General features: G+C 35.7%; 1 protein-coding gene across 3 annotated transcripts in view; it reads right to left on the bottom strand.

Moving 5' to 3' along the window:
- Positions 1–13260, bottom strand: part of ttc28 (tetratricopeptide repeat domain 28) — a 442541-nt gene that overhangs the window by 51222 nt on the left and 378059 nt on the right. For all 3 annotated transcript variants that reach the window (XM_079805114.1, XM_079805115.1, XM_079805116.1), the window contains 2 exons: positions 12181–12704; positions 2640–2749 (listed from right to left, as the gene is read on the bottom strand). In XM_079805114.1, the coding sequence (XP_079661240.1) occupies positions 2640–2749; positions 12181–12704 (634 nt within the window). The remainder of the gene's footprint in view (positions 1–2639; positions 2750–12180; positions 12705–13260) is intronic.

Below are 13260 nucleotides of genomic sequence, written 5' to 3'. Positions count from 1 at the left end.
TCCCAAAAAATACCTGAAATACTGATTTATCTGACCACAGTACACGTTTCCACTGTGTGATGGTCCATCCCAGATGCCTCCGAGCCCAGAGAAGTGGACGGCGCTTCTGGACACTGTTAACATAGGGCTTCCTTTTGGCACAGTACAGTTTTAACTGGCATTTGTGGATGTAACTACGTATTGTGGTACTTGACAAAGGTTTGCCAAAGTAGTCCTGAGCCCATGTGGTGATATCGCTTATAGATGAATGACGATTCTTGATGCAGTGCCGCCTGAGGGATCGGAGATCACGGTTGTTCAGCTTAGTCTTGCGCCCTTGTCCTTTACGCACTGAAATTCCTCCAGATTACTTGAATCTTTTAATTATGTTATGCACTGTTGAATGTGAAATATCCAAATCTCTTCCTATCTTTCTTTGAGGAATATTGTTTTTAAACATTTCAATAATTTTCTCACGTATTTGTTGGCAAACTGGCGATCCTCTGCCCATCTTTGCTCCTAAAGGATTAGACCTTTCTTGGATGCTGCTTTTGTACCAAATCATAATTACAATCACCTGTTGACATCACCTGTTTCAAATCACATCATTATTTAACCATTTTACCTCATTACTAGCCCTAAATTGCTCCTGTCCCAACTTTTTTTGAAATGTGTTGCAGGTCTGAATGACAGGAAAGGATGCATATTTACAAATGACATGAAGTTGACCAGACAAAACATGAAATATTTTGTGTTCATATTGTCTGCAATGAAATACATGTCAAAGTACATTTAGAAATCTTCTTTTTTTTTTTTTTTTGCGTTTTCCATACTGTCCCAACTTTTTCTGATTTGGGGTTGTACCAAACAGTTACAAATATAACAAAATTATGGCTTATTTCTGCATTTCCGGCAAAATACAGCAAAACACTCCACTCGCGAACCACTCACGCTCAAGGGTAAAACGGCATTTGCTCAAATCCCACTCCGACATGAAATTTCTCTGTATTGTAGGCTACTATACTTGTTGTAGCCATTAAGAAAAGGTATTTAGTTTTATATTCATGTTTAAATATTATAATGTTATTTTTTTATGTCTATGTTGTCAATCTAGTCAATCTATGTTGATTATCTGTCAATCTATGTTGATTATGAAAAGTGAACAGCATGAGTGAGAAAGGACACATCATAAGATGCGCAATGCCAGGAGACATGGAGTGGGTCAGACATGATTGTGACCACTTCATTAAGTTTTGTTTTGTAGAAAGCCTTTCTTTAAAGTAAATTTCGTTTTGTATAAATTGTATCTTAATTTGAATCAATGTTTCATTAGCCAATTGGGGCATTCGGGGTTGAGTGAGCAGAGCTTAATTGGACAGTATTATTAAATTCCAGACTATTATTAAATTCCAGACAAACATTTTGGATAGCTAGGTTGGTGCAGTAGGGGGCCCAACATCATATTCTTTCATAGGGCCCAAAATTGCTAGTGGCGCCCCTGAATAGTGTAAATATATATATATATATCGATCAGGCATAACATTTGCATACACACACAAGCATGTATATATTTAAGAAAAAAATATTATTTTTATATATAAAACATTTATATTTATATATATTATAGATTATATAAATGTATATACATGCAAATATTTCTTAAATATATACATGAATGTGTGTGTATTTATATATAAATAATAATTAACAGAGTACATACACATATTATGTAAACACAAACTTTTATTTTGGATGCGATTAATCATGAATAATCTTTTGATAGCCCTAATATTTACGCAATTGAATTCATAGTAAAATTCCATTAAATTGAATTGAATAATCCTTACGTAATTGAATTGCATAAATTGAACAATCCTTAATCAATTATTAAATTAAATTACATTAGGATTATTCAATTCAGTTTGATGGAATTTTACTATTAATTAAATTGTGAAATCTTAGTAGTGTATATCATGCATCCCTAGAATATTATTAAATGATTCAACGATTCAAAAAGAATCTATCTGAAGTATCTCAGGTTGATTTCAGGTTTTTTGGTATTCACTTGGAGCCTTTAGCATTGATTCGTGAATCATTCGACTGTAAGAATGTAGTTCAAGCCGTGGTGCATTCAAAACAAAGCTCTGTTTGCGCTTCAGCATGTCCATTTCAGACACAATCGATGGTGTGCGTTTAGGGCGAGACTATTTCGTTCACTTCAGTGCTGCTGTTGGCACAGAGAGCACACACTCAGCTCTGAGTGACTCTCATGAATTACTGAATCGGTTCATTGAAGCTAACGAATGGAATCCAAAACCTCCGCAGGGATTCCTCAAACAAACCATGAGCCGGAGTGTTTGCCGTTTGGACTGAATCAATTAGGGCCTAAATGCAGAGAGAGTGTGTGTTTGTGCAGCGCGGCTCCCTGAACATCAAATTCGGCCTCTTTGTTTGTCTCACACAATGATGAAGTCACAAGCGAAGAGTCTGACGGAGATGGCAAGTCCGCAAACACACGTCCGCGTGTCCGCCTACAGGCACATCATTAGAAGAAGCAGAGATGGTGGAGCTCTGTCAGGAAGAGCGTTCATGAGCATCCTGTGCATCTGTGCGGGGACTGCAGTAAATTGGCTGTGTGTGTGTGTGTGTGTGTGTTGTACCTGGTGCTGGGATTCCTCCAGATTGCCGCTGGCCCACAGCGAGAGCCCCAGACGGTGTCGGATCTTGGCCTCGTCCTCCCGACGGCCCAGCTGCTCCGCTAGACGCAGACCTGAGACACACAGAAACAGAGATTTATCGATAAACGCTTCTCCAGGAAGTGTTTTAACCCTTAACCCTCTGGGGTTCTTCATTTATGGGTCACACTCAGGACCTTCGGGATTAAGATAAAAAAGATTTGACTAAAATTAATGAAATATATTTTTGTTCAATAATATTTTTTCTTTTCTTTTTTGGTTTTTTGAGATAATTTTATGATTAATAATTAATATTTATGCAATAATTATGACCCATTTTTTCCCATTGAATATAATAAAAAATGTATATATATATATATTAGGGGTGTAACGATTTGTTTTAACAACGATTCGATTCGAATCACGATTTGAGGTTGTCGATACGATTCAAGGACGATATTGGTTCATTTAGTGTAAAACAGACAAAAAAACTCTCACACACACACACACACACACACACACACACACACACACACACACACACACACACACACACACACACACACACACACACACACTTATACAAACAAAAACACACGCACACACAAATTAACGCGTGCCATTCCAAAAGCTAATTGTGTTTTTGTGTATGTGTGTGAGTTTTTTTGTCTGTTTTGCACTCTTGATGTTTTAGAGATTCACCCCTTCACTGTTGAGTCCTTTTTTCTGCATCCTGGCTGATTTGTAGATTGTATGCACAAAAAACCTCTGTATTTTCATATTTTTGCCAATTTCCCAATTTGCCAATTTCATTTCCTATGGGGGCCATTTTTGACCCTGCGGGTCCTGAGTGTGACTATTTTTTTTACGACCACTTAGACTTTTCAAATCCTGTCCCCAATTTTTTTGGGTGTTCATATACCAAGTACCAATAAAGTCACCAAGACCATTCCAATGAAGCTACGATTTAAAAAAAAATGTATTTAAAAAAATTTGGGTCAGAAATGACCAAAGAGCCCCAGAGGGTTAAGATGTGTTGAACACCTTCAAAAAATGCTTGAAAATCTCGTTATGCTATATTATCATCTAATATTGAATTCAATTGTTTTGTCAGCATGTTTTCTTTCAGTTAGGACAGGTTTTGTATTTATTTTTGGAACTGATTGATCGTAGGCCTCATTGAGTTAAGGATAAAGTTCATGCCTGTACAAATCAAAATAGTTTGTGTACATGAACGTGTGTGTGTGTGTGTGTATCCATGCATGCACAGGTCCGAGACCTTTATCTTTTTCAAGCACACATGTAAATATGTGAACCTGATGAGCAACGCTAATATTCCTCTTGTTTTCGATCTGCCCTATTCATTTTCAATGGATGGTCATTTTTGATCAATGAGGCCTACGATCAGTCAGTTTCAAAAATTGAAAGAAAACAAGTTGACAAAAAGATTGAATCCAATATGAGATAATAATATAGCATAACAAGAGATTTATAAGCTATTTTGTAGGTCTGTATTTTTTGCTTTTTAAGAGATTGTTTTGTAGGCCATTGTTCATTTTTGGACACTGTAAAAGCATTTCAAACCAAACTTCCTGATTGAATATTAAAGCATGCCAGTGTGATAAACAGTGCAATTTATTTCGACTTTATTGAATTTTGACAAAACTATCCCCAAATGCTGCTTTTTTCACTCAAAACTGAGATGCAATAGCTCATATCGGTGAGGCCTACGATCAACTAGTTCCAAAAATAAATACAAAACCTGAACAGAAAAACAAATTAACAAAAAGATTGAATCCAATATTTGGTGATAATCTAGTATAACGACTGATTTATAAGCTATTTTTTGACCGGAAATGTTTTTTTGGGAAGTAGTTATACCCTGTGTGAGCAAAGCCAGTGAGTTTTAGTCCAATGCGATAACATTACCTAACATTTTCAGGAAAAAGAAAATCTTCACCGGGTCAAAATGACCGGAACACAATATAAGGGTTAAATTAATAGTTTAAGTTTATTCACCCCACCTGACAACAAAAAGTTATTTTAATACATCATGTTATGTTTTATGGCTTTTAGTCTATGTTTGTTTGCAATATAGGTGCAGTAAAGTTGATAAATATATTTAAAATGTAGTCTTTCTATTCCAGAAAAAAATATTGATGTGCTACAGTGTTATTTTAGTATTATTAGTAGTATTTATGAATATTTTTTATAGCTTTTTATTTTTACAATTTGAGTTTTAGCAATGCTTTTGTCATTATATATATATATTAAACATTTTTATTTATTTCAGTTTTAGTGATTTTAGTACAACTTTAGTACTTTACATTCATATCAGCTTTATTTCAAATAACCAAAACATTTCATAATAGTTTCAGTTAATTTTAACACAGTTTCATCTATATGACCAGGGGTTGCCAAGCTTCAAAAATGACAAAAAGTAGTTCATAAATCAAACTTAATGCACTGTGTTTGGTTTAAAAATGAGCTTGAATATATCTCAATATACATATTGATTTTGAAGGTAAACAATACTTTTATTCAGCAAGGACAAATTAAATTGCTCATAAGTGATAGTAAAGACAGTTATAATGTTTTTTGCTGTTCTTTTAAACTTCTATTCATCAAAGAATCCTGATCCACAAAAAATATGAACCGTTTGAACACTGATAATAATCATAAATGTTTGTTGAACATCAAATCATCAAATTAGAATGATTTCTAAAGGATCATGTGACAATGAAGACTCTGAAGTAATGATGATAAATTCAGCTTTGATCACAGGAATAAATTACACTTTACTATATATTCAAATAGAAAGCAGTTCTTTTAAATTGTAATAATATTTCACAATATTACTGTATGTTTGATCAAATAACTACAGCCTGGGTGAGCAGAAGAGACTTCTTTCATTAAACAATCTTACCGACCCCAAGCTTTTGAGCGGTAATATGAATTTTGGGAACATGAATTTTCTCTTGTTGGATGAACTATTCCTTTAATAAAAGCATAACCGAGACTCTCAGCACTTAAAGCCAGAAGTGGTTGAAATCTGTTCTAGTATGTGTCTTGTTTTTAAATTCATATTTGGTTCGCTCTTCAATTAATCATTCTAAAATAACAGCCTCCAAAACATTCCCTTGTCTTTTCTTCCTCCATTCCTTTCATTCTCTCTGTTTTCTGTGTTTTTCATCATCAAACTTTGACATGGCTGTCGGGACGCGCTAGTATTTAGGTCTCATCAGCCGCTGATCTAAAGAAAAGCCTCAGAAATGCTTTTTTTTTCGTTCAACACAGACTTTAATCACCGTTTCAATCCCACTTTGATTCCTTTCAAGCTCAAGCCCAAGACAAAAGAAATGTTCAGTAAAACACTCGCCTCTTCAACACATCGACACAATCACACCGGTCTGAATCATACACACTCTATGCATTTAGTGATGTCTCTAATTGGTAAAAAAGAGTTTATAAATATCCAATTACACAATTCTTCATCCTAATTATGTTCTAGTAAACAACTCTTATTAATTCTGAGAGAAGTAGAATGTATGCATACTGTTTGACAGTCAGATCATATAATCAAAGGTCATGTCTATAGCATATTGCACTGTTTAAAGGGGTTTGTTTTTGGTTAAAGTGTTGTTTTTTGGTTCTACTAGGACAGGTTTTCCTGCTTGAATGTTGATTATTTTCCCCATATTCTCCATTGTTGCAGCTCCTCTCTTCCCAGTCCGTCAGTAACGCTCTGTTTAGTTCCTGTCTCTATGAAGCCCCTCCTTCTGAAAGCAAAATGTGCTCTGATTGGTTGACTGGAGCAGTGTGTTGGGATTGGTCAAGCGCTTCGAGTGTGTTTGAGAAGTGTCCTGTCCCTTACCATAACCACCCGTTTTTAAACTGTTACACTGTAAAAAATGATTGTGATTTTAATGGTATTTTACTGTAAGAATGCTACGGTGAAAAACAGTTAATTGGTTAACAGAAAGTTTCCGTACTATATACGGTGAATAACTGTAATAGATCTAACCAGTAAAATACCGTTACATTTACAGTTTTTGGAAGTGAAAAAGAATAAGTCATCGTGTAATTTACAGTGAAAACCCGTCAATTGACATTCCCAGAATTCCCTGCGTGACACTTCACATTTGATGTATTTTCATCAAAATAACTGTTTCTTCTTTGCTTCTTCTAATCAGTTATGTACATTAGGGTTTTATGTTACATCTGATGTTAAATTTCATGTGTTTTACCATGATGGTGTTTAGTGTGTGTGTGTGAATGACACTGAGCACTTTCTATATATTAATATTGTTCTCTTAAAAGTTGCTTGCGATGAGCTTTGATTCATCCCGCGATTCTCATCACCACTGGGATTGGTGGTTGTCCGTATATATCAAAGGTACATAACAGATATTAGTATTTCAATAGGTTGGTAATTTAACATTTTTTCAGTTAATGAAATATGTTTTTTTACCGTAAATTGTTTACAGTGTAAACATAATCATTACAATATAAACCTTTAAATTATATGGTTTTGAACTGTAAAATTTTTTTTAACCATAATTATTACATTATAAACCTTTAAATTATACAGTTTTGAACTGTAAAATAAAATTTTTTTTAATCGTAATTATTACATTATAAACCTTTAAATGATATGGTGCTATCCCTAAAAACCTAAAACGTTACTGCCGTATTTTTTACGGTAAAGTTCTGGCAACCACAGCTGCCGTTTTTTTTACCGTAAATTTTACGGGATTTTTTTTACAGTGAAGTTCACCCAAAAATGAAAATCAGCCCATGATTTACTCACCCTCAAGTCATCCTAGCTGTATATGACATTCTTCTTTCAGACGAATACAGAGTTATATTAAAAAAGTCCTGGCTCTTCCAAGCTTTATAATGGCAGTGACTTGGGTCCTTCATTTCGGGGTGTCAATAAAGGCCTTCTGAAGCGAAGTGGCGCATTTGTGTAAGAAAAATATCCATATTTAAAAAATGATTAGGGAAGAGATCCAAGTCAGAACTGATATCCTGTGTAACACATGCGCACATTTGATTTGAACTGATCCCCAATCCAGCGCTCCAGGGCGGTACAGAATCATTGAATAGTGCACGTTTATGCCAGGCAATTGTTTATGAACTAATGCTGATGAATAATTACTGTTTACTTTACGATGTTTATATAGTAATATGCTTTAGACGGTTGTAACAATGCATATTTTATCTCCCTCATCTGAACTTGAAGCATCCTGCAACTGCAGTAAGGCGCATTTCAAAATAAGAGCTTGTTTATAATCAAAAGTCACGCATTATATATTAGTTTTTTGTTACACAATAAACTGTATTTAATTTAATTCCCATTTAATTCATAGTCAGGAGGAAATACCAGTATTTGACACATATTCAATAAAGTATCAGGGTTATAAAAGTTAACTGAAAGCATAAAAATCTTCATTACTTGAAATTAAATAAATGTTAAGTGAAATTAAAAATAAATTAATAAACAAACTTATTTGAAGCTTTAGCTTAACCTGATATGGCCTACTAACTAAAATAAATACAAAGTTATAAAAACGATATAGATGTTTTTAAAAAAACAAACAAAAAAAGTGAATTGAGCTCTCTTTCGTGTATTTTTAAAGGAACACTCCACTTTTTTTTGAAAATAGGCTCATTTTACAAGTCCCCTAGAGTTAAATAGTTGAGTTTTACCGTTTTTGAATCCATTCAGCTGATCTTTGTATCTGGCGGTAGCACTTTTAGCATAGCTTAGCATACATCATTGATTCTGATCAGTCCATTAGCATCTCATTCAAAAAATGACCAAAGACACTTTCAATATTTTTCCTATTTAAAACTTGACTCTTCTACAGTTACATCGTGTGCTAAGACCAACTGAAAATGAAAAGTTGCGATTTTCTACACCTATATGGCTAGGAACTACGTTCTCATTCCTGCGTAATAGTCGCAGATCTTCGCGGCCGTACCAAATTACGTTTGAAGAACCAAGTCGAATCAGCGGTTTGAATCGCCAAATTTCAGCAGTTTGGCGGTTTGACACGCGATCCAAATCATGACGCTTCGCATAACGCTTCAAAGCTTCATGATGCCTTGTTTTGAAATCGCCATCACTATGTAAGTCATTATTTAGGGTTTTTTTGCGCACAAAAACTATTCTCGTTTCATAAAGTTATTGTAGAACCACTGTAGTGAGATGGACTTTGTAACGACGTCTTTAGTAGCTTTTAAGGGTCTTGAGAGTGAACCGTGCATTGAGCCAATGGAGGCCTTTCAGAGCCATCAGATTTACACTAAAATATCTTCATTTGTGTTCTGAAGATGAACAGAGGTCTGACGGGTGTCGAACGACATGAGGGGAAGTAATTAATGACAGAATTTTCATTTTTGGGTGAACTAACCCTTTAATTAGCTGCTTGAGGTGTGTTTGATGAGGGTTGGAGATAAACTCTGCAGGACAGTGAGAATGCCTGGACTGTAGACAGTAAAAACATGCCATCACACTCAAAAAAAAAAAGGTTCTATATTGCACCAAAAATGGTTCTTGACTCGTAATCATAGGGGAACCTTTTTTAGTGCTATATAGCACCAATTTTGGCGCTTCAGTGGTTCTTCAGCGGTTCTTCAGAGGTTCTTCACCGGTTCTTTGACTGAGGTGCTATATAGCACCTCTGAAGAACCGCTAAAAAAGGTTCCCCTATGATTACGAGCCAAGAACCATTTTTGGTGCCATATAGAACCTTTTTTTTTAGAGTGCAGAGAAGCGCTAAATAAATGTCAGTTTCGATCAGTGATTTCGGCCTTCAAAACCAGTCAAAGTCCCACTGAAGTTGCTTGAAACGCGCAGCATTATGCAATGTGTTGACGTAATTTCACTGAAACAGGAAGACAGGGCGGGGCATATCGAACGGCTCCTCCCCTTTTTAAAACAGCCAATAGCGTTTAGTTTATATCACAACTCATCCAGAGCCGTTGATTCGGAATGATATCATTCCGTGCAGAATTCAAATGGGTCCGGGAACGTTTTCTGGTCTGCGTCCCACACCGTTTCGTTCTCTACAGAACTTAAATCTCACAAAAACGGCAAACTGAGTTGAGAGTGAGCTCTTAGTTAATTGGCTGTCAGACGGAGGGATGCGGTGGCCTTTGGCGTAAAGGCTGCGAGACAGGATCCACATCTATCTGTCCTTTTCCCACTGTCGAAGAAGCAGCGAGCGAACTGTCAAAAGTCCGAGATGAAGGTGATTAGAGCGTCCGGCCGCCCGTGAGCCGCTCTGTCCCTGACAGCTGACACGACTGAGGGAAGTCATTTCGGAAAGACCAGCAGAACAGGACAGGTTTTATTGAGTGGATCCCTAATTCAACTACAAAGCCTTTTAACTAAACAGTCTAGTGATGGGAAAGACCTTTCCGCAAACTGCTTCCTTTAGACGGTTCGTTTCAATGAACCTGTGCAAAAAAATCGATTCACTGGTTCATTTACATAATCACGCGATGACGTCAGCGTGTGACGTACTAAAAAGAACCGACATTTGTTGGTCCGAAGCGGACATCACTAGCTTCATTGTGTGAGAGAGAGAGCGCTCACCCGTTCATCTCTAATAGGATTATTATTATAGCAACATATGGGGGATTGATAACACGCTCCAGATCAGAGTAACACCAGAAGCCGAACAAATGAGCTGAATTTCAATGTCCTCTGTGGGAGCAAACCACCAGATGTCTCTCTGAGCATGTAGACATGCGCTTCAGTCTAAATGTAAATCTAAACTTCCTCACATCTTTAGTTGTTTCACTCTCAACTCAATCAAGATCTGAAAGTTGTATAAGGGTAAAGAATGGTCATATTTCACCCCCCCAAAACAAGAGAGGTTCATCAGAGTCTTGCATTAGATATGTTTCATTCAAGTTATGAGATGCATTTATGCAATAAAAAAGTTAGGTTAATCTTTATGCATGTCTTTTTTGATGTGGAATTTTCTCACTAATAAACAATTCATCCACCTAAAGACAAACACTCAAAAGTTTAGGGTCAGTATGACTTTTCTTTTTTTTAAACTTATTTCTTTTAAAGGGGTGGTTGATTATGATTTCAAATTGTCGTTGTTTTTACATTTTAGGCTCATCCTGGTGTAAACCACCTAGCAACACACGCACGCACACACACACACACAAACACACACACACACATGTACACACAAAAATACACACATGCACGCACACACAAACGTCTACACACACAAACATACACACAAAAACATATGCAAACACACACAAACAGACAGACACAAACGTGCAAACACACACACACACGTGCACAAACATAAGCATACACACACAAACATACACATGCACACACAAAAGTGCACACAACCATACACAAACACACGTGCACACAAAATCACAAACATACACACACGTGCACACATACAAACATACACAAACACACACAAACAAACAAACACACACACATGCACACATACAAACATACACAAACATACATACACGTGCACACATACAAACACACACAAAATCACAAACATACACACACGTGCACACATACAAACATACACAAACACACACAAACAAACAAACACACACACATGCACACATACAAACATACACAAACATACATACACGTGCACACATACAAACACACACAAAATCACAAACATACACAAACAAACACTAACAAACACAAGCATACACACACTTGCACACATACAAACATACGCAAACACACAAAATCACAAACATACATACACATGTGCACACATACAAACACACAAAATCACAAACATACACAAACACACACAAACAAACACAAGCATCCACACACGTGCACACATACAAACATACGCAAACACACAAAATCACAAACATACATACACATGTGCACACATACAAACATACGCAAACACACAAAATCACAAACATACACACACGTGCACACATACAAACATACAAAAACAAACAAACAAACACAAACATGCACACAAAAACACAAACATACACACACGTGCACACATACAAACATACACAAACACACACAAAAACACAAACATGCACACATACAAACATACAAACATACACAAACATAAACACACACACACACACACACACAGGAACACACACCGCTAACCCTACTGAAATACACTGTTAACAATACTTAGGTCAGAAATTTTACTGTTGTTCTGTCAAAAAAAAAAATATCTAGAAATTTTGAAAATTTGTAAAATAATAATAATAATAATAATTAATAATTTAATTTATTTGTAACATTTATATAGCGTTTTTTCTAGGCGCTCAAAGCGCTTTATATAGAAGGGCGGAGTCTCCTCAACCACCACAAATTCTAGTGACTTTACAAACTTTTATTAGACACAAAAAAATAACATGACTGTGCACAAATTCTGTTATGAGGAAATGATTACAATGATGCAATGAATGACCTAATCAAATAAAAAACATGTCGGATTAAATAGTGTCAGTTTTCTGCGTCTCTTACCTTCCTGCAGGTACATGACGGACTGCGAGTAGTTCTGCAGAGCGTGGTGTGTTCGTCCCAGGCTGCTGTAGGCCAGAGTTTTGGCCACCAGGTCGTTGGTCTGTGCGGCGATGCTCAGATGCTGCTCCTGGTACACCACGGCACGCTCGAAATTACCCAGAGACTCGTAAGTGAGTCCCAGGTTCCCGTAGGCCCGGCCCTGACAGCTGGAGCTGCCCGTTTCCTCTGCGATCTGGAGGTCCAGTTGGTGAAACTGAAGGGCCGTGTCGTGTTCGCCCATCAGCTGGTACACAGTGCCCAGGCCGCAGCTGGCGTCGCCCTCCAGCAATCGATCTTGGGTGTCGCGGGCGATGCCGAGCTGCCGTTCCAGGCATGAGATGGCCTGCTCGTAGTTCCCCAGCTGGCTGTGCAAGCTGCCCAGTTCTCCGTAGGCCTGAGCTTTTCCTCCACACTCTCCCAGCTCATGCGCCACCACCAACCGCTTCTCGAAACACACCAGAGACTGCTGGAGATTCCCCATCGCCCTGACAAACACACCAACACACAGTTCACACACTGAGTGAAAGAAGACGGAGATGAAACTGAAAAATTGGACTGGTTGAGCCACATTGTAAATAAAAAATAAAAGAATTGTATGTAATGTATAATGTGTGTGTGTATATATATATATAGAGTTTATATATATATATATATATATATATATATATATATATATATATATATATATATATATATATATATATATATATACATATATATATATATATATATATATATATATATATATATATATATATATATATATACATATATATATATATACATATATATATATACATATATATATATATACATATATATATATATATATATATATATATATATATATATATATATATATATATATATATATATATATATATATATATATACATATATATATATATACATATATATATATATATATATATATATATATATATACATATATATATATATATATATATATATATATATATATATATATATATATATATATATATATATATATATATATATATATATATATATATATATATA

The sequence above is a fragment of the Gobio gobio genome, assembly GCF_949357685.1.
Source record: "Gobio gobio genome assembly, chromosome: 22".
NCBI lineage: Eukaryota > Metazoa > Chordata > Actinopteri > Cypriniformes > Gobionidae > Gobio > Gobio gobio.
The sequence above is the reverse complement of the archived record's forward strand: the minus strand, read 5'-3'. Positions and strand labels throughout refer to the sequence as shown.